At 42.9% G+C, this 27,805-nt stretch overlaps 1 protein-coding gene and 1 long non-coding RNA gene across 9 annotated transcripts in view; one reads left to right on the forward strand and one right to left on the reverse strand.

Annotated features, from left to right (window-relative positions):
* The window catches only part of LOC102555378 (uncharacterized), a 30,384-nt gene that overhangs the window by 421 nt on the left and 2,158 nt on the right, over window positions 1–27,805 (forward strand). For 2 of the 5 annotated variants that reach the window (XR_010052584.1, XR_354728.3), the window contains exons 2-3: window positions 14,464–14,565; window positions 15,775–19,596. This is a non-coding gene — a long non-coding RNA (uncharacterized LOC102555378). Of the gene's footprint in view, window positions 1–95; window positions 12,458–14,463; window positions 14,566–15,774; window positions 19,597–23,711; window positions 23,968–27,805 lie in introns of those variants that run through there. The other 3 variants (XR_010052583.1, XR_001838366.2, XR_010052582.1) reach the window with 3 other exon arrangements.
* The window catches only part of Slc26a4 (solute carrier family 26 member 4), a 38,867-nt gene continuing 32,963 nt past the window's right edge, over window positions 21,902–27,805 (reverse strand). For 3 of the 4 annotated variants that reach the window (XM_017594054.3, XM_008764576.4, XM_008764577.4), the window contains 3 exons: window positions 27,367–27,512; window positions 24,353–24,436; window positions 21,902–22,422 (listed from right to left, as the gene is read on the reverse strand). In XM_017594054.3, coding sequence (XP_017449543.1) covers window positions 22,399–22,422; window positions 24,353–24,436; window positions 27,367–27,512 — 254 coding nt within the window. In that variant the 3' untranslated portion in view covers window positions 21,902–22,398. 4 annotated transcript variants of the gene reach the window in all.

Below are 27,805 nucleotides of genomic sequence, written 5' to 3' on the forward strand. Positions count from 1 at the left end.
ATCCGCCGCTGGGTATAGAGAAGTGTAAACACGCGCGCTCCGTTCTTGCCCGAGGGAAGCTGAGTTAGGTGCTGGGAGGGAGGAAAGGTTCTTATTGCCTAATCAGGCTTTGTCCTGATGAGCCCCAACGCCCACTCGACACGCGCGTTCGCCCTGGCTCTTACCGTAGTTTCTCAAACTGAAATGCGTGTATAATGCTGACTAGCCCCTCGCTCTAGAGAACACCAGGCGCCTCTAATCCCTGCAAAAGCTGTAGGGAGTTCCAGGTTGTCCCGGTCCATCGAGGATGCAAGGCAGTTGTGTGCAGAGAAGGTGAAGGAGGGAGGATAGGAACCGATGGAGTCGGAGGGAAAGCGTTAGGGCTTGGGCAGAGGGAAGAAATGAGAAAGGGCAGGCCCCGACTGAGGAAAAGAGAGTTACCAAAACAGGCGGTACCTAGTTCCAGTTCTTGGTCCCTGGGGTCTGTGGTTGCTGCTTTCATCTTGCTCAGCCAAAACAAAAGCAAGTGTCAACGGCGATTGGTGAGGACCTTCAGAGCACCCCCCACCTAGATTTGGCTCATAATAGGTCTTCTCCCCTCTCCAGCCCTTCACACTTGAAGCTCTCAGATGAGTAGAAAGGAGCACAATTAGTGGAAAACATCAGCCTAGGAGTCAAGGGATTTGGGCTCTATGGTCGTCCCTTGGTGACGACATTGTTACCTTGGGTTGTTCACGCTTTCAGTGCCAGAGTTCCTAGATCAATAAAACATTATTATATTGGCCTCTTTTAAAAAAATGTTTTCACAGTACTCAATTCTGAATAAAGTATGTGTAGCAATGTGTTCTGTGCGTTGCACAGTAACAACTGTGACTAACGCTGCAGTGATCATAGTTTAACATGTTATTTAGTGATTGTCTTCATTGTGGTCTTTTCAAAGACTCCCACTCATTGCGCCTTTACAAACAAGGTTGTAGGTACACTCAAGAACATTTTTAAGTCGATGTCCTTTTGGTTTTGTCCTTGTTAAAATGTAAATTTCTGTACTACTGGGTGTTTTTCACAATTTTTCAGTTGCTAGGATTATGGCAGGGGGTAGGTACTGAAGCTTAACCTTTCTCTGATAAATCTCTAAATATAGTGCTGACACGCTGGGGTATTTAACAACTGTCTGATAAAAAAGAAACTGGGACAAATGGCTAACTGTGGTATCTATTAGCATGCCATCGAATGGTGCTAGCCTCCAGGAGGCTTTCTCAATATCACAATATCACAAATACCTGTGGTTCTTTTCAGCCCCGTGGACCCCACTGTCTCCCCTAAACTTCAGCTTGTGGGCTTCCCTCCCCCTAGCTTCTCTCCCCTCCCCTCCCCTCTCTCATTCTCATTTTCCTCTCTTGCCCCTATTTCCTCTCATGGCTAGGTCCAAACCTCTGGCCATGTTTGGTCTACCACTTTCCCTGCTCAGGACTCTTCCAGATGCTGTCCTCTCCCTCATATCTACAGTAAAAACCTTCCTCTCGACCACACCTCAGAGAGGTCATGCCTTCAGTTTATACATCTGGTGCTGAAAACCTCACTTTATACAACAACTTAGACTGCCAAGGAGGTAGTTTTTACCCAGGAAGTGCTTTTTATCCATCACCTCCATCAAACGTAAGATTGATTAAAAACTATAGGTTAATAATAATGACTTAATACTAGAGAAGTAGGATTTAAAAGAACTTTAGATTGTACCTATAGACTGTTACATTTTGCAGGATTTTATGATATACTGTTAGGAAGTCCTCTGGAGTATCCTGCCATGGTGGAGCATGCTTATAAAGCCCTTGGAAGACTGAGGCAGGAGGATTGCAAGGTCAAAGGCAGCCCGAGTGGCAAGTAACAACACTTGCCGAGGGCTTGCTTTAGTAAAACCCGGAATGTTTATCCAATGTGGCCTTGCCATGGACGCCCTCCTTCTTCTGTGTCTGCTTTCTTCTCCCATCTATTAGAGTTGCCATGTTCTATCAGGGCAGGAGCGGTGTGACAAGACGGTCTCCTAAGTTCCTGTTAGATTATATACAGCCGACACGGTGCTTTCACTTTTCATTTTCTATTAGCTGTAAAGCTAATGAGTGTTTTTGTGGCATTTCCCTCTCTGTATGATGTACTCTGACGGTACTACCCTTTCTAGTATGCACTTCCAGTTTCCCTCCACCTCCCTAATAGTTTCCCTCACTACCATGTCCCCTACATCCCACGGATAAGAGGGACTTTGGGATGCTTAGCTTTGTAATACCGGTTTTGTCCATTTCCCTGTAAGTTCCATAACTTTGTCCTTATGATTGAATAGTGTTCTATGTGTGAAAGGAACATTTTTTTAATCACCCATCTGTTACTGGATACCTTGGCTGTGTTGGCTAGTGAGTATTGTCACAGTAAAATGAATGTGCAGATATCTGTATAGTAAGTTAACTGATTCATCTAGCCATAGTCCCAGAAGTGGCATAACTGGGTCATGTGGGAATTCCATTTTTAAAGGAACCTCCACACTGTTTTCCATTCCAAGCCGTGGTATATAAGTTTTCCTCCCCTTCCCAATCCTCACCAACATTTGTTGCTTCTTGATTTCTTTGTTACACATTCTTACTGGGGAAATTTTTGCTTCCCTAATGGCTAGAGATGTTGGACATGTTTCATGTAATTTTTTTTTTTCGGAGCTGGGGACCGAACCCAGGGCCTTGTGCTTGCTAGGCAAACGCTCTACCACTGAGCTAAATCCCCAACCCCTCATGTAATTTTTGAATAGTTTTTGAACATTTTATTTATGTATACAAGTTTACTGCCTGTGTGTTATTCACCATATGCAGGCACTGCTCATGGAAGCCAGAAGGGGGCATCAGATCTTGAGGCTGATGGTCTCAACAGAGGGTTGTGAGCCACTCTATGGATACTGGTAACTGAACTCAGGTCCTCTGCAAGAGCAGATAATTAATTGCTCTTAACTGATGAACAATCTCTTCAGCCCCTCAAATGTTTATTGTCTGTTTGAAAGGTCTCTATTTACTTAATTTGCCCGTGTATCATCTGTTGTTTTAATGTTTATTTGTTTCACTTTATGTATTTTGGATAACAGTCCCCTTGTCAGATTAATTACTGACAAAGGTTTTCTCCTGTTCTGTAGATTCCCTTGACCTTGATGATTGTTTTCTTTGCTATACAGCAGCTTTTTTTTTTATACAGCAGCTTTTTAATTTAAGCAGTCCCACTTGTCAATTCTCACTATCATTTCCTGATCTATTGGAGTCCTATTCAGATAGTTACTGCCTGTTTTATATTGTATTTTCCTGTAATACATTCAAAGATTCAGGTCTTAACATTTAAGGCCTGTGGTTAATTTTGAGCTGATTTTTCTTTGGAGCAAGTTTTTCTCCACATGTGCACCTTGGCACTCAGACACAAATAAATAAACATAAGAGAAAAAACTTTTAATAGATTTTAAATAAATTAATATTTATATAGAATAGTGTTGTCTTAAAGTTTATAAATGTGAGAAGCCATTTTAATGGACAACCTGAAGCAACTAGGTGATACATTTTGAGTCTGTGTATATGCGTATACACACTCATATATAGTTTTATTTTGATTTGCCTTTTTGACACAGGATCTGGCCATGGAGCTCATACTGGACTCATACTTGGCAGTCATCTCACCTATCCTTCCAAATGCCAAGATAGACATATTTATATACCAATAGGCTTAACCCAAAGCATGTGTTTTCTTCTTACTGGCAGACTACTAACGTTTGAATCACAAGCTAACGATTCAAGATACTTCGGTGCCCTTCTATTTACAGCACTGTCTATGCTAGGAGAAAAATAGGATGGATGTCAGAAAGTGTGTTTTGTTGAGAGGTTATTTCAGTGTCTTGAATACAAGACCAGGCCAATAACCTTCATCTCCAGATACTCTTTCAGTTCAAAGCAGAAGCCCTGTGTAACACGCAAGCTAGCACTTACAGAAATGCTTAAAGACCTGTTGTGGTTTGAATAGTTATGGCCCCCATAGATTCATGTGTTTGAATGCTTGACCATAGGAAATGGCACTATCAGGAGATATAGCCTTATTGGAAGAGGTGTGGCCTTAATAGAGGAATTATGTCACTGTGGAGGCAAGGCTTTGAGGTTTTAAATGCTCACACTACACCCGGTGTGAAACATATCTAGTCTCCTCCTTGCTGCCCTGCAGATCAAGATGTAGAACTCTCAGCTCCTTCTCTAGCATCATGTCTGCCTGCACGCTGCCAAGCTTCCCGCCATAATGAAAATGGTCTAAACCTGTGAAACTGAGCCAGCCCCAATGAAGTGTCTTCCTTTATAAGAGTTGGTCACAGTGTCTATTCACAGCAATGGAAACCCTAAGACACCTGTATAATTAAATTTTGTGTAACCTACATTCAGTGAAACCAATGAGAGTTAAACTTTCTGTAGTGACTTAAGCTAAGCCTCTGGAAACATAGACTGTGGCTTATGTAAGAGGCACTGACCAGCTTGACTTGTACTAGTGATTCACATTTGCATGCCAATATGTTGGCAGAAAGCCCTTTAAAATAATAAGAAGCTGCATTACAGTTCTCTAGAATAACAGAACGTATAACATTAAACACTTTATATATAAAAGGGGACTTACTAGAGTGACTTACAGGTTCTGGTCCAGCTAATCCAACAATGGCTGGCTATGAACAGAAAGTCCAGGAATCCAGTAGTCGTTCAGTTTCCAAGCCTGGATGTCTCAGCTGGTCTATACACTGGAATCCCAAGGAAGTTGACTCTTCTGCCAATGAAGGAATGTTATTGAGGTGAGAGCAAATGCTTCCTTCTTCCATATGCTTATATAGGCTTCCAGGGGAAGGTGTGGCCCAGATGAGAGGTGGATTTTCCCAGCTACAAAGATGTGGACTAAAGCATGTCTTCCAGTCTCCAGATCTGGATCAGAGACCTGTCTTTCTACCAAGGATCCAGATTAGAAGTGAAATCTCCCCACTTCAAATTAAACGAAATCCCTCACAGGTGTGTGTAGGTTGATGTCACTATGCAGGTGAAAGCAGGTCCAGGATAGGACGAGGCCTGTCATTGGATGAGAAAGATGGATGGGCGGGAGAGAAGTTTTAGGAGGAGACTGGAGCGAGGGGGAGCAGCTGAGAGAACATGGAGGCAGATGTTAAGATTTCTCTCTGCACATTTACAGGTTGATATGACTATTCTTAAGGGACGGATGTGTGGAGGATTTTGTGCTGATTAGATGGGCAGTTATGTCTTATCAATTGGATTACAGGTTATTGTGTTGTATGTTCTTTCATGTGGTGAGTTAATTGAGTTCAAGAGAGTGTGTGGTGGCGGGACACGCTGAGTCTGCCATGGGACTGGAATGTGTATGTCTGGCATGGTGGCAACCAACCTTGGGAACTACACAGGTAGAGAGATTGCCACCGGGCTCAGAGAGTTGCCATCAGCAGTGTGATATGGGGTGGAGGAGCTTAGCGGGTGAGATGCTTGTTGGCTGAGATGGAAATATCCCACAGATGCCATGTGGCCCTACAGTGCCAGCACTAGTGCAGGATAAAAGAAACCTTTTTTTTTTTAAATTTAAATTTAAAGTTTTACCACAACAGGTGTGTGATTTCAGTTTTGGGTTTTAGTAAGTTCCAGATGTATTCAAGTTGACAATCACGAATAACCGATAAAGGAACCCAAGACCAAAACACCCAAGGTTTAGCGCGTCGTTACTCCATATATCCCGCAACACAAATATCAAGGGAAAAACAAAAGCTGTAGAATATGCTAAACTTTTGGCCAAAAGAATGAAAGGAGACAAAAATACCACGAACAGATTGCCACGAGACACAGGCTCTTCTCGGAGAGGGCTTTTACTTCTTAGTCTGAACCCTGTCAAAAAGAAGTCTTCAAGTGATCAGACCTTTAAAAAAGAGAGAGGGAGAGGGAGGAAGGAAGGAAGAAAGGAAAGGAAAACACCACCACCAAAACCAAAAAACAAAACAACAACAACAATGCAGGCTCAGTAGTATCCACTAAATGTTACAAATATGATAAGCAGAAATACATCAGGGGCAGAGGAGAAAGTACTGGCTAATTATGTGCCTTATCAAATTATAGCCACCAGTCACAGGAAAACTAGAAAGGGAAGAAAAAAATAAGATAGAAAGCATGTATAAAGTTTTCACTAATTATCTAATATTTTAAGTTGAAAGTAGTTTAAGCTATAACACTTGTAGAGCAAACACTAGCCACATTAAATATTGTACTAAGGCTCAGTGGTTCCAAGCACTGACTGCTCTTCCAGAGGTCCTGAGTTCAATTCCCTAGTTACCACATGGTGGCTCCCAGCCATCTGTAATGGGATCCGATGCCCTCTTCTGGCCTGCAGGCATACATGCAGGCCAAATGCTTTATACATAATGAATAAATAATCTTTTTAAAAATTGTACTAAAATTTTATTGCATAAATTTGAATAAATTGATAGTAGAAAATGTTCATGTAATTTTAATTGAAACGTGTTCTTACACGACTTGTACACAGACACAAGCAATTACAGACGGCTCTCCTCCTCAACCTCTCACATCTTTCTACCATCCCTGTCCATCCCCTTGCTCTCCACAAATCTCTAACAGTCATGCCGGTACATCTTGTTTTGTTGCCCATTGGCTTTAACCGGGGCTTTGTCCGTGACCAGGGATCTGGAGCTGTGGGTTGGAGCCTGGTAGGCTCAGCAGTGGGCACACAACTGAGAGCAGGAACCCTCCTTTCCCAGGCTCTATCACTAGCCAGTAGTTCAGTAAAGAGTAGGGCCCATGAGCGCCTCCCCATTTTAGGACTAATCGTACGCAGTGGTAGTCCTGTAAGTAACCACTCTAGTTGAGGGTTAATGATTGTAGTGGTTGTATCAACTGGAGTATGGATTTTCACTGGCCTTCATCCTGCTTCTCTCTTTTTTTTTTCTTTATGGAAAATTTATTGCAACTCTCCGACTGCACATTACTTTTTCCTCTCAAAGTCTTGCTCTGCAGCTTCTTTCGCCCTTTTGGCTCGAATTCGGAAGAGCCGGGCATTGGCTCGGGCCATGCAAAGGCTGACGAAAGCCTTAAGGTTCTTCTCGTCTTCTGTGATGGCTCTGGCCTTTTCCTTTTTGTACACATTCCGGGTGGGTATCACCATGGCTCCCTCCTGTACAGGATTACGGCCGAGCCGTACTTCTAGCTCTTGTATCTCACCCCTTCTGCAAGGTTACCTGAGCCTTAGAGTGGGTGACCTAAATATCTTGCTTAGGGCTAAGTCCACACCTGTGACTTATTCTCAGCATTTCGGGAAGCCATGAGTCTCTTGCATCGTTGTCTGTGTTCATTGTCATTCATTGTGAGGAGAGGGTTCTCTGAATAAGGCTTCGAGTAGCTTTTGTCTATAGGGATGAACAGATATTCAGAAGGTAGTCTAATGCTAGTCAGTTCCTTAATGACAACAATAAGTTCCTCCTCTGGGCCTGTGACTCCACAAGCCTGAATCATTAACTGGGGTTTGTCATGCTAGGCATGGGTTATTCCCTTCTGTGGATCAATCCTCAAATACAGCCAGAGGGCAGTTGGTTAGTCCAACAGCAGTCATGCCACTATTGCACAGGTAGGTAAAGCCTGGCAGGGTGTCTTAGTTCGTACGTTTCCCAGTCGTGCCCTTACCCGCAGCAGCCAGCAGAGCTCCCACCTGGCACTTCGAAAGCTAGCCAACAGGAACGAGGTTTCCAATTCAGTTCCGTACTGCCTTTTTTTTTTTTTTTTTCGTCTGTACCTTGCAACCAAGGTGGGCAGTGTCTTCCGTAATCTGATCTCGTGGGCAACCAAGAGGACTGACATTGTATTGTGACCCTCTTCAGTGTCTCTCTGTGTGTGTCTTTAATTTGGGTTATATGACAGTGGTCTTCTATGCGGCTTCCCTATATTCCTTTGTTGATCCTCCCTACATCATCTCTGTAATCTGCCCCTGATCTCCCCCACTGCTTAGACCTTCCACCCATAGTGTCCTGTCTTACTGTCCTTTTAGGCTCCTCCCTTAAGATGCCTCCCTCCAGGTGTCCCTCACAGCCAGAAGCCACTCAGCCCACAGTTTGAAGGGTCAAGAGTTGATAAAGCACCTGAAACAGGGAAGCAAAGACGAGAAAGTGGTTGTAAAGAAATTTTCTCAGAGCCTTTCTCCTCAGACCTTCCACTTTCCCACTAATCTCCAGCTGAGTCACCTGTTTTAGTTGTCAGCTGACACAAGAGCCAGGAAAGCTCATCAGGGGAAGCCAGGTACCTTGTATTGCTAGAATAGAGGTGGGGCAGAGACTGCTGTGTTTACAGTGAACCTGCTGCTACAGAACTGGCTGCTTATCTACTCATGAACATGTAGGGAGCGATAAGTGCCTGTGCCATACGGTGTGCTAATGGCAATGACCTTAGTCCACTTGGTGTTATCACAAAATAAAATAGATTGGGTGGATTACAGACTTAAGTTTATTTCTTGAAGTTCTAAAGGATGAAGATCCCAAGGTCCGGTGTCTGGTTAGAGCTTATTTTCTCGGCTCATAAATGGGGGTGCGATAATTGTCTTCACTGTTGTAAAAGGAAAGGCATCTTTCTGGTGTCTCTGGAATTTTATCGTAACTCCATCACCTCCCCTGATCTCTCCCTCCTAATACTGGCATAATGTTTTGACATATGAATTTAGGGAAGTCATAAGCATTCGGACCACAGCAAATGTTGTTTCTGGATAAAATGAATTGAGGTGATTGGTAGCATGCTTTGTTTTAGAGCTGGGATCTCGAATAGTCAGGCTAGCCCTCATCGGATTTGCTTTGTGGCCGAGGTTGACTTTGATGATCTTCCTCCACCTCTGGGTGCCGAGATTACATGCATACGACACCACACTCGCCCTCTGCACTGTGATTCTTAGAAGAGTATCCGTGCATTATTCTGTACTATTCGAATGCTGTGGGGTTGGTTTTGGGGGGTAGGGTTTCTCTGTGTAGCCCTAGCTGTCCTGGAAAGTCACTGTGTAAACCAAGCTGGCCTCAAGCTCTAGAGATGTGCCCGGCGCCCAGCATTCATATTTTTAAACTTTTCATTCATGTATTTGAATGAGATGGACTTAATTGACTTAAGTTTTTTTTTAAAAAATGTAAAATTTAAGCGGAGCTCTAGAATTAAGAACACATGTGATGTAAATCAGTCTAACGTACTCTACTCAGGTGGACGTAAATTAAATCTGACACTAAGTAGCCATGCCTGGGGCTTTATAATGTCCTTTCCTCTGTTTCACTGGTGGATACTTCTCTGTGAAACTCTAAGTGATCATCTAGTTGCACTGTCATTATCATACCTTTTTTTAAAAAAAAAGAAATCTGGTTTTATAGAAGAAAAGGGATTGGGAGACTTTTTTTTAAATTAATGAAATTCAAGAGATTTAGAACTAAATGCAGTCCTTGAAGCTCTAGTCTCCAGATGCCATAGGAAACGGGCATGAAGACATTAGAGACATTTTAAATACATACATGCTAGAAAATAGCAGAACTGCATTGTTTTCTTAGGTAGTGATGGTGCATGAGTTGTTAGGAGGGGCACACTGATGTAGTTAGGATAGAGCATAAAACAGCAGCTACCCACACCATCAGCAAGGTACAGGTAAGGCAGGCATGGCCGTGTGTTCATGGTGGCCGTACTAATGTTCTTTCAAGTTTTTTTTTTTTTTGGTGTCTAAACTACTGTGTAATTAACCATCCTCATGTTAAAGACTGAACTCTTATGGTTTTCCCAAATCTGAATGTTGACCTCTTCACCCCCAGTTTTAAAAAAGTTATTTATTATTACACGTGTGCCACAGGTCATGTGTGGAAGTCAGAAAACTCCAATTTGTGGAGTAAGTTGGTTCTCTTTCTATCCTCATGTGACCTCTAAGAATCAAACTCAGGTCTCCAGGGCCGAAAGGCAAGTAAGAGCCTTTACCCACTAAGCCATCTGCCATCCCCAACCTCCAGTTTTATGGTATTACGCTAGGACCATCAGTGGGTTATTAGCATTAGACGAGGGCATGTAGGTGGAGAATCAAACTGCTTCCTTGGAAACCTGTTGGCGTTTGAGCCTCATCTCCAGGGCACTAAAGCACACCGCCATCTGCTTGCCTCCCATATGCAGACACAGAACGCTGGCTTCTTCAATCACACAGGTGACCTGATGTTCTAGAACTGTGGTTACAGGGTAGAGCACACCGAGAGTTTGGCTCTGCACTGCCTCTCTGGCTGAGCTTAGAAACTTCCCAAACTTCTCCTTGTCTTAGCCTCTTTGCCTTTCAAATAGGGATGCTTGCCCTAGTCTGCAGTGGGCTTTAGGAAATGAAATTGAGCAGTGGCATTAACTAGCCTCAAAACCAGCCATCCTCCCATCACTTCCTTCCTTAGGTAAGTAAAAAATGCTAAACTCAAACCTGTTCAAGGAGATAATATCCACTAGGTGGCACCAGCCACAGGTAAATAAACTATCCCAAGAATCCACAGTCAAAAAGTTGGAAAGTATAAGGAAACAAAGCTGTAGTAGTAATAATCAATGTTCGTATCTATAAGTTTTCTGTAACCCTCATCTAAGTGTGTAACACAAAGCAGCAGAGCATCAGACAGTAAACCTTTAGTTCAGATTTGTGATTCCAAGACCCCTCTGGATACAGCTCTGCTTACAGATAACTCGAGCTTTTGTTCTGCAGAAACCTTTTTGGCTTCTGTTTTTTGTTTTTTGTTTGGTGATTATTTTGCTAAAAGGGTGTGATTCGGAGAAGTATCCTCTTGTGAAACCAGTGATTGGGTATAACCATTGTCTTTACAGATTTTTCCTTTACTCAGCCTGTAATTCACTGAGTAATTACTGAGTATTTGCTGTGTGTTTGACACTGTTGTAGGCGCTGTGGTAGATATGATGCTGCTCCGGATGGCTTAGACAGGTTGTCATAACAGAATTATCAGACCGACAACCAGGACAAGTGATTGGGGAGAATTCATAAAAGCACCCCCTCTCACTGTGCTGCTTGTATCCCAGTCAGAACCTTGCCAGCTTTTCCCAAATGCTGTTTTTATCATGGTGTCCACAGTCCTTCTTCCAAGGAATTGCTGAAATGGCGACCCCTCCCCCTTGGGAGAAAACAACCACCCACTCATTCCCTGTGCTCCCAACTTTCACCCTCCAACCACAATTAAGCTTTATGGCCTCTTTGAACTTGCTTTTATCTATTTTGGTTTGCTTTTGAGAAAGGATCTCATTGTGTAGCGCACGTTGACCTCAAACTCATGGTTTTCCTGCCTTCTTCACCTGCCTCATTTTGGGATCACGGGTGTACAGTGTCACATCTAGCTTGGAACTTGCTTTCTGGTGGGGTAAAACTGACAGTATACACACAACAGCTAAACAATAATTTCAGACAGGTTCAATGTTCCGAAGTGCTTAGAGCAGGTCATGTAGCAGAAAGCACAAACCATGCTTAGAGCAGGGCATGTGGCAGAAAGCACCCATGGCACGGGATGGGGAGTGCATATGTAATGCTCTGGGCAGAGGGTATCTCGTTGGGAAGATGAGACCTGGGAAATAAGAAATTCATAGTCTTTGCTTAAAAACTTGAGGAAGTTAATGAGGAAAGAGCTACATGCAAAGGTGCTAACAGATGTGAGCTGACAAAAGAATTGAGTGATGCCAGAGGACTTAGAATCTTGCGATTTGCTGAAGTTAGATGGGGAAATATCTTACAGGAGGAGAGGTACTTAAGTACTAACAGATTTGATTCAGTACAGAAAGATGAACTGAACGGGAAAGGAGTGAAACCTCTTAAATAGAGAGGTTTCCTTTGATGGGAGCTGAAACACCTACCTTAGAGTTCTTTTCCCTTCGATTTAATAATTTTCTCTCGATTTCCTCATTCTGTCTGATGACTCCTTCTCTCCTTTCCACACCACCCTTTAGTTAAGCTTGTGTGCAGGGCTCTGTACAGGGCACTCTTCTCACTGTCTACTAAATGTAGATTGCTGTAGCAATCTTACTCAGCCTATAGCCCCAGACCTCACACCTCCTCTCCAACTCTACATATTTTTCAATCTCCCAAATTCATATCTCCCCCGGCCATTTAATTTAGCTTGTTGTGATAAAGGTATGGCCCCCATAACCTCATGTGTTTGAATACTTGGTCCTTAGGGAGTGGCACTGTTTAGGTGGTGTGGCCTTATTGAAGGAAGTATGTCACCGTAGAGGCAGGCTTTGAGGTCTCCTATGCTTAAGCTATGCCCATTGTGGCTCACTGTCTCTTCCTCCTTCCTGTGGATCCAGATGTGGAACTCTCGGCTCCTTCTCCAGCACCACATCTGCCTGCATGCTGTCATGCTTCCCACCATGATGACAATGGATTGAACCTCTGAACTGTAAGCCAGCCACAATTAAATGTTTCCCTCTAAGAGTTGCCTTGGCCATGGTGTCTCTTCAAAGCAATGGAAACCTATCTAAGACAGCTGCTTGCTTTGGTTTTTTGTTTGTATGTTGTTTTTGTTTTTCAAGAGAGGGTTTTCCTATGTATCCCTGGTGGTCCTGGTACTCACTGTGTAGACCAGGCTGGTCTTGAACTCAAAGATCCTCCTGCCTCTGCATCCCAAGTGCTGGAATCAAAGGCGTGCACCACCACCACCACCACCACCACCACCACCACCACCACCACCACCCAGCTCTTTTAGTTGCTTACTTGACACTTCCTTTGTATAAACACATCTTTAACTTAACACATCCAAAATTGAGATTTAAGGTTTTTGAGTCCCCCTGCCCTTCTGTAGCACACAAACTGCAGCATGGGTCTCTGTGGGAACCAATTGTGACCTGATCTTTGATACGTACAGTGTCATGGTTAACATCTCTGTACACACTAAGACTCCTATTCTTCTCTCCCACAACCTTTGACAGATGACATTTATGTGCATCCTTTACATTAGCTCCAGACATATGGATGAAATCTGTCCTTCCCCCGCCCCTTCCTTACCAGTCCACTTGCCTACTTGCCTTCTTTCACACTGCTGTGATCATGTGTTGAAATGTGGATATCTACGATTAAAATAGCCTGGAATGCTGAGGCATGATGTGGAGGAAACCTATCCCAGCATCAGTTGGACCTGCTGTGAACTTTCAGCAAGGATAAAACCTCTCCCCCCCCCCTTTGTGTGTGTGTGTGTGTGTGTGTGTGTGTGTTTACTGTTGTAATCCAATCAAACCCATACTGACTAAGTGTTATGTGACTACATATTTTTTGACAAATATCTTCCAGCCATTATTTCTGACTAACTGGCATCCATATGTCTCCCTAAACAGAAATTCTAGAACTGCAGTGTCCCACGCCATCCCTCTGCAATGTTCTCAATTTCAGTAATTATCATACATTTAGTTACTCAGTCAGATCCCAAAGCAAGGAGCAATTATCTTAATTCCTCTTCTTCCTCAACACTAAGCCTGATCAGGAAGAGTCTCTAAATGTGTCTCTCCTACATCCTGACCCTCTACAACCTCCTTCTTCCCATTCCTGCTTTCAGACAGGGGTAGCATAGGAGTTCCAGCCCCTCCCCGCTCCCCTTGCTATCTAGTTTGTTCTTCTGAGAACTAAAATAATAGCCTTTGGGGGAAACACCCTGTTCATAAAAATATACCAATCTGCATTTCTCAGAGAAACCTTTTCTAAAATGTAAATCTGGCCGGATATGAGGCCTTACCACTCAGAAGGAGCTCTTGAGTTCAAGGCCAACCTGGTCTATAGAGTGAATGCCAGGGCTACACAGAGAAACCCTGTCTCAAAAAACATAAATGAATAAGCAAACAAACAAACTGGAAATCTGATTATATTTTTCTGTCTAAAAACACTCCCTATAGCTGGGTGTAGTGGTGTTCAACTTTAATCCCAGCACTCAGGAGGCAGAAAGAAGCAGGAGGATCTCTGAGTTCAAGACCAGCCTGGTCTACAGAGTGAGTTCCAAGAGGGCCAAGGCTATACAGAGAAACCTTGTCTTGAAAAGTATGTTGGAGGCCCTACTCTGGCAACTTTAGTGTCTTCCGTGTCTCTTGCTACACTTGAGTTGTACACAACACCCGCTGCACCAAATTGAGTTATCTCATGCCTTCAGAACGCATGCTTCAAAACTGCCCAGGTCTGTATGTGCCCGTTCTTCAGGTTCGTCTCTGATACTTTGTATCGCTGCCCAGTATCTCCCATCAAAGGCACTACCACAGTGACTAGTCTGACCTCCAGGGCCACGGCTTCTACAGCCACAGGCTCAGTGACCCACAGGTATAAACAGTTAAAAATTCTACATTACCTAGTAGTATCCTTGATAGCAATTAATTTGCTATATTATCTCAGGGGGAATATTTTTGTTTTTGTGTCATTTCTTTACAGTGCTGGAGATTGAACCCATGTATATGCAAAGCATTATTGACTACCGAGCTAAGCACCAGCCTATCTAGAGAGGACTGTGAATGTTTTCAACACAAAGAAACAGTGAGTGTTTGAAGTGATGTATAGGCCATTTGCCATACAATTATATGATTAATATAATATGTTGTTTACATATATTAAAATATAATGTACCTTGTAAACATGTACGATTATGTCAGTTAAAAAGTCTTAATGTTTGAAAAAAGTTGTATCTGTATTCAACACTCAGACTTGTCAGTGTTTCTTAGAAATATAGTGTAATTAATCTCACCGCATAGACACTGTATCAGGCACTCTCATTAATACAGAGATAAAGGAAGCCCAGGACTGCCGGGCGTGCAGAAGGATAACTGCTTTTCTTGGTATGTTTGCTTCTCTGTTAATCATTTCCCACATTAAACTATGAATTTCATTAGAACGGAGAGTGTATTTGTTTTGTTTACTGTTTCCCGGATGCCCAGTCGCTAGTCTTTGTGCCAGTTATGAAACAGGTACACGGTAAAGGATTAATGAGTAAGAGAATGAGGCGCCGACGGAGGGTCCAGTGCCTCGGCTTAAGGGTCCGGAAGTTGCGGAAACACAGGACGTTGATCTCCTCTTTTCTCCCTATAGCTCTTTAGCTTCCTCAGATGAGGTGACTAGCTGTCCGTCTAGGCTAGCCACCCAGTGTGGAGGAGAGCAGAGGCACCACACTCCCAAAGTTCCAAGCACCTTAATTCCTTGGGAGGAGGTGGCAGAAACATAGAGCCCTCATTTACTAAAGCTTGTTATTTTGCCACAGACATTTAATAACTGGTTTAAACAAAAATATTAAGCAATCTCTTCTTTGTTTTAGAGACTGCATGTTCCTTTTTTATGAGCAAGTAAAACCACAGAAAGTCAGTAAATTCCAAGTGCACACATATTTATAAGGGAAGAGTAACTAGGATTTAACTCAGTTATCTACTCTCTCTCCCATGCTTTTCAATAGCACGTATTTTCTTCTCTTGATTATGAAAACAAGGCTTCATATAATTATATGCGACACTAAAATTCTGAAAGGACAAACTGTGGAAACAGTCACCCCAGTGAACTGCCTTTATATTTTTAAATCACAAAAGCTACTGTTTCTTATTTCGTCTCTTACTCTCTCCTTGGGGGAAAAAGAAACAAAAACAAACGCTTCATTCATCCCTACTTTAATTTCCTCTGAATCTATTTCTAGGTACCTAGGTCAGCTGATTGGATTAGCCAGGTAATGTAACCCAGCACTTTGCCTTTATCTCTTACCAGATGAGATTAAAACCCAAGCTCCTTAATGCAGTATCCGAGGCCCTTCATTATCTGGCTCCTGTCCACCTTCCAGCCTTTCTCACCACTTCCTTCCCTGACTCAGCCGAGAGCTTACAGACAAAGGCCATGGACTAATAGAAGTCTTGACTGTGCTCAGACCTTCCCTACCCCACGAGAAATGTGGGAGTGCCACATGCTACCAGAGGTGGTGAGATCCATTCCAGGGTTCATAGTCGTGTAAATATAAGAATGCAAGAACTGACTCAGAAGAAAGCCTGAGGAGAGTTTTATTAGAGTTTAAAAGAAAAACCTGGAGGCTGACAAGCATCAGTTTCAGCTGTCTAGAGGAGGAACATGAAGAGAAAGAGAAAACTATGCAATTTGAATTAGCAATGAAATTATTAGTAATGAATCTGTAATGGAGGTCAAGCCACATGGCAGTCAGAAGACACCTGACAAAAGACGGTGGGAAGCTTCAGAGACAAAGTAAGGAAGCCTCCAGTGTCATGCTTAGGAAAAGAAAAAAAGAAAAACTACAGGTCTCAGAGTAAGTGCTTAGAAAAGCAGATATGCTTAACAGGGCCATGGCTCCATAGGCAATATACCAGGTACAGGATTTCTGAGAATGGAAAGTAATTATCTCAAACCTAGCAAACAAAAGCACCTATCTCATTAAAAGGATGATTATTCTTCCCATCACTTAAGCTTTCAAATTAGGTGAATCGATCTCCCCAAGGAATGGTCCCTTAATCCAGTGGTTGACTAATCCAACTGGATTAACCTTTATATTTGGGGTAGCTGGGGATGTGTGGAGCACCCCACACACAACTCCAGGTAACCTTTCATGATTTATACCCCTAACATCTCACATAATCAGGGCTACTTGCAGTTAAGTGCAGAATTCAGAGAGGATCAGGAGGAAGTGAACAAAATCCCAGGTGAGGGTTCAGTAATCTTCCCTATGCCTTTCTATGTGGAAGGATCAACAGCCAACCCCTAGGTCGGTTACCAGTGGTCAAGCTGTTCTGACAAAGTCTGCTGTTGTCGTGAAGACACTGTTCAACAGTAAAGGTCAGCCTCCCTGGTCACCTGCAACAAAGGCCAGCCTCCCTGGTCACCTGCAACAAAGGCCAGCCTCCCTGGTCACCTGCAACAAAGGCCAGCCTCCCTGGTCACCTGCAACAAAGGCCACCCTCCCTGGTCACCTGCAACAAAGGCCAGCCTCTCTGGTCACCTGCAACAAAGGCCAGCCTCCCTGGTCACCTGCAACAAAGGCCAGCCTCCCTGGTCACCTGCAACAAAGGCCATCCTCACTGGTTACCTGCAACAAAGGCCAGCCTCCCTGGTCACCTGCAACAAAGGCCAGCCTCCCTGGTCACCTGCAGCAAAGGCCAGCCTCCCTGGTCACCTGCAACAAAGGCCACCCTCACTGGTCACCTGCAACAAAGGCCAGCCTCCCTGGTCACCTGCAACAAAGGTCACCCTCCCTAGTCAGGCTGGTTGGCTAACGGCTTCATGATATTCTTTCACATCTAAAGAGCCTTTTATATGTCCTGCTGTGTAGTCTAGAGCTCCTTGTGCATGAGATGATACAGGTAGAAATGAAGCTGCAGAAGAAAGGTATTTTCTCCTTGGAGACTCCCTGGAAGTCAATGCAAACAAGACTAAGTGTTGAACTTACCATGGTGACCGAAGTTTAATATCAGGTGTGACCTTTCCACTCCCAAAGTCCTTATTCAGCCAGAAGTCTGAGGGTGATGTACTGCAGCAAGGTTTACCTGACTCTAGAGTATCTTTACAAAGGGACTGTTTTGGTCTCCTTTCTGATGCTATGATAAACCTGAATAAAATACCTCGAGGAGAAAAGGGATTACTTGGTTTATACTTCAGTTAACAGTCTATCATCCAGGGCAGGAGCTCAGGGACTCTGGAGGCATGAACTGAAACAGTGGCCATGAAGGAATGTTGCTGATTTGTTTCCAGGCTACCCTTCTTATACCTCCAAGGAGCACCTGCCTAGGAATGTCACCACCCATGGTGGGCTAGGCCTTCCCATATCAATCAATAATTTAAAAAAGACAGCCCATAGGCATACCAATAACCCATCTGGTGGAGGTATTTCCTCAATTGAGTTTCCCTCTCAATTCCTTCTGGGTGACTCTAGTTTGTGTCAAGTTGACAAAAGCCAGTCACTAAGGGACTGATCCTCAGAAGGAGACTTGTGCTGATGGGATAATTAAAACTTGATTTGGGTGGTGTTTATATGAATCTGTACATGAGATATAGTTGTGTAGAGCTGTATGTACACATGAACATGTAATTGCATCTGTGATGAAATGTGAATGAGCCTGGTACTCTGTATTAACACCAAGGTACTGTAGTTACGAAGGTGCTCATGTGTGGGGAGACTGGATGATGGGTGCTTGAGAATCTTACTATTTCTTCACAAATTCCTGTGAAAGTATGATCATTTCAATATGAATGTTTAAAGTGAAGGCAGAGGAAGCTCAAAGTATCAGAACTCTTAGTCTCCAACAATACACTGTGACCGACTTTAAGCTACAAGATCTTATACAGAAACAGTGAGGTCAACAGTACTCTTGAAGAGAAGGATGAAGCAGATTACCTCAGTTGCTACAGAGGCTGAGGTTCTCAGTCACTACAACGGGAGGAATGCTCTCTTAGCATCAAAGTCCGTGTCCAGTCCTTTTCTTGAAAACCAGGTAGCCAAGCAGTTGAGTTACGGTAAAACTTAGCTATAGTTCTTAAAGTTCAGAAAACACTGACTTAGAACACTGCCATTCCTCACCCACGTTAACCTCAGCCAGTGTCACTAACTGCCACTTACTGCTGTTATTTCAATATGTAGTGGATATTTAATGTGCATCAATTCATGCTTCTGGGTGCTTGAACTGTGTCCAGAAACAAAATAAAGGACACTGTCATGTGGTGGGCTTCATACATAGTATGGGAAAGAGGCAGAAGGAGAATATGAATTATATTTCATACCAGTAAGAAGACATGGGGCTAAGGAAGGAGTTCCAAGAACTCAGGAGATGTCACTGTGTGGAACAAGACTCTTGCTTGTATCTGTGAGCTTGATGTCACATTACCCCAGCATTTCTTTCTGTGTCCTCATCACTGTCTTCTTCTGTCTGCCCTTTAGCTTCTCCCTTTGTGTATGCCTCTTGGCTCTCTATCACATCTCTTCATCAGTGCCACTCTCTCTGTCACTTTCTAACCATCTCTTTGTTTCCACTGACTTTCTCCCCTAACTATAGCTCTTTCTGCCTCTCCCATTCTTTCTAGACACATCATTATCCTTATGCAGTGCGCCGGTATAATTAAACTAAAAGTACCTGAGATTCTAGTATTCATATATTTTTTGTATAAGCGTGTCCTGGTCTACCTGAAACTTGCCTGACACAGATGCAGAATAATTTTAATTTTATTAACTGTCGTCTTGGAGACCTAAATCCCCAATAGAACATCCCATATTTCTGAAACATGGACATAAGAATGTCCATAGTACAGCACTCTTCATGAAAACTAAGCCACAAACAACACAGGTAATCAAGACCCGTGGAGTGGCTTAATAGCTGAAGAGTAGAGCACTACACAGCAGGAGAGCCAGTGAAAGGCGGGCGATGCAGACACAGATGAATCCTCGGGTCTCCAACAACCAAGACAGTACAAAAGGTAAAGGGAAGATGAGATATTTATGTATATTTATTGCAGTCCAAATAGAACAGGTTTTAGCATGTATGGTGATACATAACCATAATCTCAGCACCCAAGAGAGTGAGATGGGAGAATCTCTAATTCCAGAACAGCCTTGGCTACCAAGCCCAGGTCTCAAAAAAATAATAAAACAGGTTTTAGAAATTAAGACAATTGTCACTCTAGTGGCAATGGCTATATTATGGGAAGGTTTCTGGGAGCAGGGTATGCTTGTGTGTTAATATAGGTATAAACTAACTGGGATGTACTCGTTTTGTGAAATTTCTCCAAGATAGAATTTGGAGAGAGAGAGAGAGAGAGGGAGAGAGGGCATATGTGTGCATGTGTATATGTGCACATGCACTCGAGTGGTACTGGGTTGAAAAGTTTGTTTAAAATAGTGAAAGCTATTGTATAAAATAATAATAATAATCTGGCAGTGATTTGGGTGAAAAGAGGGAGAGCTCAGGTTTCTGAGGAACATTGCACACTGCACTGATTAGGTACAGCATGAAATAACAGGACAGGGAGACAGGAGAGGACAGCAAAAATGATGGTGACAGTGGCCAATTAGGAAGGAGGACTTGGGGTAGCGTAGAAGGTAACATGGGGTCAGATTTAGTAACGCACACCTGTGCCCTCTGTACTGAGGAGCCGAGACTGGCCTGGACAAAGCAAGACCCAGTCTTGAAGAAAACACCAAAACCAAAACAAAGGATAACTTTACATTTATTAAATAACACATACAAGTATTTCCAACTTTACATCTCTTGGTTTTGTTTCATTTGTATTGAATTTTATATGCAATACTGGAATCATCCTGTATGTTAGAAATATAACAAAGGACAACTTTAATTTCAAGTCAATTTTTTATAGATAATACACACTATACAACATGCTTCATAAAATTCGTGAGAGCATTCCTAGACTGTGTGCTGTGACACAGTCTTCTATAGTCACTGGGACCAAGACTTTACAAGACTCCAGCTTTATTGTAACATGGAACTTTGGTATTTTCTTCAAAGAAAAAAAATCTGTACTTGACTCTTTTGAACAGAGGTAGTCTTCTGTTTCCTGCAAGACTGTTATGACATAGTCTTTAGAGATGCGATTGTTACTGTTACAAGTAAGTATCCCATAAGGGTGAGATGATTGTGGGCCTGCTATAGGAGATCAGCTGCGGCCCAGGTGTGGTGGCTATCATCTTCCTTCAGAAGTTGACACCTAGTTTCTCACTATTTAAGAACAAAGCAAGAGTAGAATAGAACATTATGCCTTGGGATACCAAGCCCATTTAAGAGTGGTCAGAGGGGGTTGGGGATTTCGCTCAGTGGTAGAGCGCTTGCCTAGTAAATGCAAGGCCCTGGGTTCGGTCCCCAGCTCCGAAAAAAAGAAAAAGAAAAAGGAAAAAAAAAAGAGTGGTCAGAGTGCCCTATGGCTCTCAAGCTGAACATCTCAGCTAAGGCTGAACACACAAAGTACAGTATAAACTCCGTCTCTAGACAGATGACCAAAATCTATATATTACGTGGATACCTAGAAATTGTTGGTACTCAGAAAACGTTAAGTTAAAAAAAAGCTAAAGAAATATTCTGGCTTAAAATGTATATTTATTTAATATATACATCCAATATGTATATTTCAAACTAATTTTTAAATTTTTGCATTGATTGCATTCAGAATGCCTTATCTTTAAAAGCTCACGTTCAACATACACTACTATGGATAATTTACTTTTTAGGTTGTGTTTCAAGGGGTTAGAATTCCATTTCTGACTGTTTTCTTTGAGTGCAGTTAAATAGTTAGGGAAAGGCTCATCACTGTGATTTTCTGTCAAAGAGGATTTGGTCAAAATTGTCTCTGAGTTAGTTTTTTTAAAAATATGGTCTCACTGAGTAGTCCAAAAGACTGAATATGAACTCTTGCTCCTTCTGCCTCAACCTCTCAATGTCTATGGTACAGGTGAGTATCACCAGGCCTGGTTTTCATGTCAGATGTTAAGTAGAAGAGAGCTTATCCACCATTATACAGGGAACACTTAGATATAAAAAGATGAGCCAACCTGTGTTGCGGCAGGGTGAGAGAGGTACAGGCCTTTACTCACAGCACTAATTAGAGACCAGCCTGGTCTACAGAGCAAATTCCAGGATAGCCAGGGCTACACAGAGAAACCCTGTCTTAAAAACAAACAAACAAACAAAAAACAAAAACAAAAAAAAACAACAAAAAAACCCCAAAAACAATAGATTATAGAGATTGGAGAGATGACTCAATGGCAACTTGCATCCATCTATAACTCCATTTCCAGGAAATCTGATGCCCTTTTTCTAACTTCTTGGTCACCAACCATCTGCATGGTACACAAACATATATATAAACAAAATACGCATACACAAAATAAATAAAATCATTTTTAAAAGATTGGTTTTATTTTCTTTAAAGCCTACTAATGAATACACAGTAATTCTACTTTACCTCTCTCACTGTGACCAACACAACCCATGGAATTCAGAGTAAGTCAGGAATCTCTGTGATTAGCCCTTCCTAACTCACCTGCCCACAGAGGCTGTTGGGTCAACAGACGGAGCCCCTGTGGACACAGACAGCAAACCTACCGTGGCATCAGCAGCACACAGTGGGCGACAGCAGCACGTCCGGACACTGCTAATCCTCAGGGGTAATGCTCATGCTTTGGATATTTTAGAGCTAAGCTGTTTGTTTCCGCATTTAACCGTAGAAATGACAAAGGTTTCTGGTGGGCTGCCTAAGACGCTTCAGAAAGCACCTATTTTAACGTAACAGCAAGGGCATGGCTGCTTAAGTGCAAAGAAACAGTCAGTGTAGAGAGTGGGCTGATGGCCAGGTTCTGCCTAGCAGTCCTCGCTGACCAACTCCTCAGCCCTCTCAGGAGGCAAGTCTACGCATGGCCTGTGGAAGAGAAGGGAAAACGAAATAGCAATGAATCCAGTTCTCCTTGGGGCTACATCATCTTTTTTTAAAGTATGTTTTTCTAGTACTGCTTTCTTAATTTTAGCAAGGTACATATCTTCAATAAAAGGAGAGAAGACCCTTTCAACCCCCGTCTTGTAATTTGGGTTATGAAAAGCAGTTATTACTGTTCACTGGGCACTGAGTACGAAGAGCTCCTCTTCACACACAGTCTTCGGTTTCTGCCCCTCTGCACGATCACCTCTATTGTACATGCAGATACTGAAATCACAGGGCTGTGCTGGCTGAACGGCCAGTAAGTACCAGCTCCAGGAATAGTCCACAGGTCTATCTGGTTTTCAACTGCTACCATGCTTCATAACCTTAGAAGCCGTAGCTGAATGACCATTTTACGTGGAAATTAGTAGCTATCCATTCCAGCGTAGTACCACCTAGTGCTCTTTATCAGGACCTGGGAGCCATAGCTTGCCTATCAGACTTGTCTGCCCCCCAGGTTAGAGAGGGAATATATGAGATGACAGAGTCAACCAGAAACTGTTAATAAACTAGAACCAAGATGCAATCTAGCAAAACTGCATGTGACCTTGCATTTAAAGCAGAAGCCGGTCACCTAAGTATGAGTGAGAACTCTGGCCCATCACCATTTGTGTGAAGATGAAAATGTCTTTTTGATTCCTGTTCAGCAGAGCCCAAGATTTTGATGTAGCTATGATAAAAACAGATATACATCTTCTGAGTATCTTGATGAGCTCAAAATAGTCAGATTTCATGGTTTCCATGGCACCCTGACTACTTCTAGGTCCCCTTTTTGGCCAGCAAAACACTGAAAGACTGCATGTCCGTAAGAGCGGCAGCATTATTGAAAGAGCTGCTCACGGAGTCTAGGGGAGACAGAGCTGCCATCAGTAACTCACGGCCTGGCCCAAGGGAAGGAAGGCACAGCTCAGTGGTTATTATACAAAGGGCAAGTTCACTTTTATAAGCACAATTAACGGGGATTTCTATCCATGGAAAAGTCCCTTGAGAACATGCTGTTCATAGAAAAGCTAAATGAAGTGAATCAGGTCAGTGGAGGAGGGATTTCTTCATGGGCTAGGATATCACATTATTTGTTTCTAAAAAAATCTTTCAACCTATATATATATATATATATTTTTTAAAATTACTTCTCAGCCTTTTGGCTAAGATCAAGTATAAAATTTTCTTCTTTTTATTTATACCCTTTGGTAATTTCAGAATTTGATTTTCTGTTGTTTCAATTCTCTTAGGAGTGAAGCACTAAAGTTGCTCAGTTTCTCCAGGTTCGGTCAACCTTCCTAGGAATCGTCTGATGGAAGGGCACCAGAGGCGGCGGCCTCCTGGTGAGAAGAGTTGTGTGAGCCATCACCAGTTAGATGAAGAAGGTCCTGTGATCCTGAGTTAGGACTCCCCTGTATCCCATTTCCCTACTCCTCAGCCTTCGGTCTCCAGGAAGAAGTGTGTTTTGAATTCAATATAAAATGAGAACTAGCCTATAGCTACCCATCACTGGTTATCTCTGTGTGCTCCAAGTCCGTGCCATCCTGAGGGAATTTCCAGTTTCTGTTTCTCTTTGAAGCCATACCTTTCAGGTGTTTTTGGATTTTCCCCAGGTGGTTCTTAAACCTATCCACTGCTTATTTACTCAGTTTATTTGAGATTAAATGCAATTATCGGGCTGGAGAGATGGCTCAGTGGTTAAGAGCACTGGCTGCTCTTCCGGAGGTCCTGAGTTCAAATCCCAGCAACGACATGGTGGCTCACAACCATCTGTAATGGGATCTGATGCCGTCTTCTGGTGCGTCTGAAGACAGCCACAGTGTGCTTATATAGAATAAATAAATCTTTCAAAAATGCAATTATTCTCTACAAAAGAAAGCAATGACCATACCTCATCCTGAACATCAAGCTCTTCCTCATTTATCTCTGCTTCCATCAGTTCAAGAGGATCTTTGCAGTCTTGAATGAGAGTGATCTTGACAAAAAGAACACACAGTGTTTATTGAAAACACAATAGCGTCAACATACAGCAAACATCGCCAAGGACGATTTGAAGCCTTGTGAGCGCTCTCATCTGATCTGTATACTTCAGAATCTACTTCTAATTTCCTGTTCTTTCATATTTCTCATCTTGAGATTTTTTTCCCTTCACCATTTTTTTATATTCAGATGTGAGCAGATCCAGTTCTCCATCGTATAAAGTTCAGCAGTTCCCTTTTCTGACCTCTGAAGTGTGCCCCCCCCCCCTAGCAAGACACCTCCACTGCCTTCAACCAGGAAGTTGACAGCTGACCTAAGATCACTTAAAAAGCTTTGAGCACACTGTGATTACACTGCGGCAGGCTGTGACTGAGGACGATATAGGCGCCCTCCTTGAACTGAGTGGAATTTCGTTTTATTGAAGGAGGAGTTGGCTGTTTGGGACAGTCCCACTCTTTTGAGATAATAGTTTAGTCCTCCCCACAGAGGATATCGGTATGACTTGTATTTGTCTTGTGCATAGAGAAAGGCATTTATAGAGCAATGGCAAATATAAACCAAAGCTAGAATGGTGCCCTCTAGTATTGGTTTTCAACGTTTTTGTCTCACAAACAGCTCAGTGCTCTTCATTAGTGTGAAAATTAGAAGGCTAGGTCCCTGCACACGGGTCTCAAGGTGGTGAGAATGGCAGAATTAGGTGTAACTATTGATTGTGCCAATTCTGGGACACATCTTGTAATAGACCAAAGTGGGGAAGAGCTCTTATCTCTGCATCTACAATGTCCTTCCCACACAAGTGACTATGAAATAGAGGAAACCATTGGTGAGGATGGCTCAGGTTTCACGCTAGACCCTGTGGAAACAGGCAAGGCTCCCAGTCTCACTGGAACCTGGAAGGCTCTACCCATCTTGCAAAGAATCATTTACCCAGAATGGAAGTGAAAATCCAGCCTCACTCGCAGCCCCTCACTGGCACAGTGGGAAGTCACAGTGTTCCTCACTCAGCTTCATCATACCTGTCCTAAGATTTTACATCACAGCGGGCACTAACCACTTACCTAACTGCTTTCCTGTTGAGAAGGAGCTTGCTACCTTGGTTTCATTTTACCTTTAATGTGTGATTTCGAAAGCTATATGGGTCAGCTTTGCTTTTAAATCTAGAGTTAGAAATTCTGTAAATGCTTTGAAAACAAAAGTGGTGAGTTTTCAAATGTCGTTTTTATATTGTTAAAAAGAAAAAAAAGTTTTGTTTACTTTCTGTATATGAGTGGTTTCTCTTCATGTATGGATGTGTGGCATATGTATGCCTAGGCACAGAGAGGGTCAGATTCCTTACTACTAGAGTTATAGATGGTTTTGAGCCACCATGTGGGTACTGGAAACTGAGCCTGGGTCCTCTGGAGAAGCATCCAGTGCATTTAACCACTAAGCCACCTCTCCAGCACCTAGCCTCCCCCCCCTTTTTTTTCAAGTAGGTGAGGGTTTAGTGCTTTTTTCCTCATGTACATTTGAGATGGACACTTCTAATAATTTGGGCTGCTCCTTTTCCCAGGTACATTAGCAGAGCATCCTCTGCCCTGACAGGGCTGAATAATATTAATAGTTTCTAAATTAGTTTTACTCCAAACACCAACTTCTAATCTGTGATACAAGATCTACTTATCCTAATCTTGGAAAACAGCAGAAGGAATACAGTGTGATTGTTACAAGGGTAATTATTTTTCATGGGTGTTGATGGTCATTCAAATGGACAATGTCCCATGTAGGCTCATGTATTTGAACATTTAATCCCTGGTTGACTCTTTGGGGAAATTGTGGAACATGTAGATGGTGGAGCCTTGCTACAGGAAGTATGTCACTGGGGGCCAACTTTGAGGCCTTGCCCCACTTCCTGTCCTCTCCTTTTGTGTGTGGATAAAATGTGGTCAGCCAGCTTCCTGCTCCTGCTTCTGAATGATACCTTTCCTGACACTGTGAACTTTAACCCTCTGGAACCATAAGCTAAATTAAACTCTTGGTCATGGTATTTTCAGCACAGCAATGGGAAAGAAGCTATGACAGTGTCCCAAGTTCGTTGTGAAAGGGTGGGAAGGAACGGGCTCTCATTTAGGCCCAGGCAAGGAGTCCAACAGGTTTACATCTTCTGGTTATTTGTATGCAGAATTGACAAAATGAGGCTTATAGGAAATTTCAGTGTTTTCCATTTTGTTGGAGAAAATGAACCTGGATTTGTTTATGGTTGGTTTGGGGGAGGGGTGTACTTGCCTGTGAGGGTGCAAGTAAAGGTCAGAGGTTAATATCAGGACATTTGTCTTTGTCGCTCTCCATCTCATTATTTTAGATAGGGACCCTCACTAAATATGGAGCCATCTTGGCTATACCGGCTGGCCAGAGAGCCGTGGGGATCTACGCATCTCCACACCCCACAGTGGTACATAGGCACAGACAACCAGGCCTGCTTTCCCGGCGTTTTGCTTATTTTTACTTTATTTGCATGGATGCTGAGGATGAGATCTTTAAACTTCCACGGCAATCAGGCCTTTCCTCACTGAGCAGTCTTCCCAGCCACTCCTTTGTTTTCTCTTTCAAAAATATAAATTGAATTTTAACTTTGTAAATTAAGGCCTCCTCATTGGTATAATATATACCACATTTATTCATCCACATCACCAAAAATCCAAGATTCGGTGTTGTCTTCTAAAAAAAAGCATTGTAGCAAATGCCACATCTGTCGGTGTAGAATTATCATGTCTTGGGCACTACTGGGCCCCTTCCTAGAAACTACCTTAGTCCTGGGGTCTCCCGAGCAGTAAGCAGTCTTTATCTCCATTTCACTGATGAGAAACGGGCTCTGTGACATTCAACAGATATCGAAAAGCCCGAGGTTAGGCTGGGTTTCAGACAAGAGTTAGGTGAAATGTTTACCGTCTCTAGCAGGGAATCCTGGCCCTCCCTGGATTTGGCCTGGTTCTGCAGGTAGAGTATGGCATCATGAACTGTCAGGAAGAATCTGTCCTTCCTAATGTTGTCATCAAAGAACCCACACTGCTCCATCTTTTCTAGTACATCGTCTGCAAAGGAAAAAGGAAAGAGTTAGTAGGGGAAAAAAAGAATTTCATAATATCAATTTTTGTAGTGCCTTCTCTTCACAGTTTTCTGGTCTCTAAACCACGAGCCTGCTCTGACATACCTGTCTTTATTTGCCAGCACCTGCAGAAAGGCTATCCCACAGTTGCTTGTAGTCTGACTTGGTCACCTTTTTGTCAAGCCCCAGCTGCTGTGAGCTTGGCCGCTCGTTCACAGCTGTGCACCTCTCAGAGAATGTTCTCTGGCCAGTGGGAGCTGTCTGACTTGAAGAGGCCTG

Source organism: Rattus norvegicus, chromosome 6, assembly GCF_036323735.1.
Source record: "Rattus norvegicus strain BN/NHsdMcwi chromosome 6, GRCr8, whole genome shotgun sequence".
Classification (NCBI taxonomy): Eukaryota; Metazoa; Chordata; class Mammalia; order Rodentia; family Muridae; genus Rattus; species Rattus norvegicus.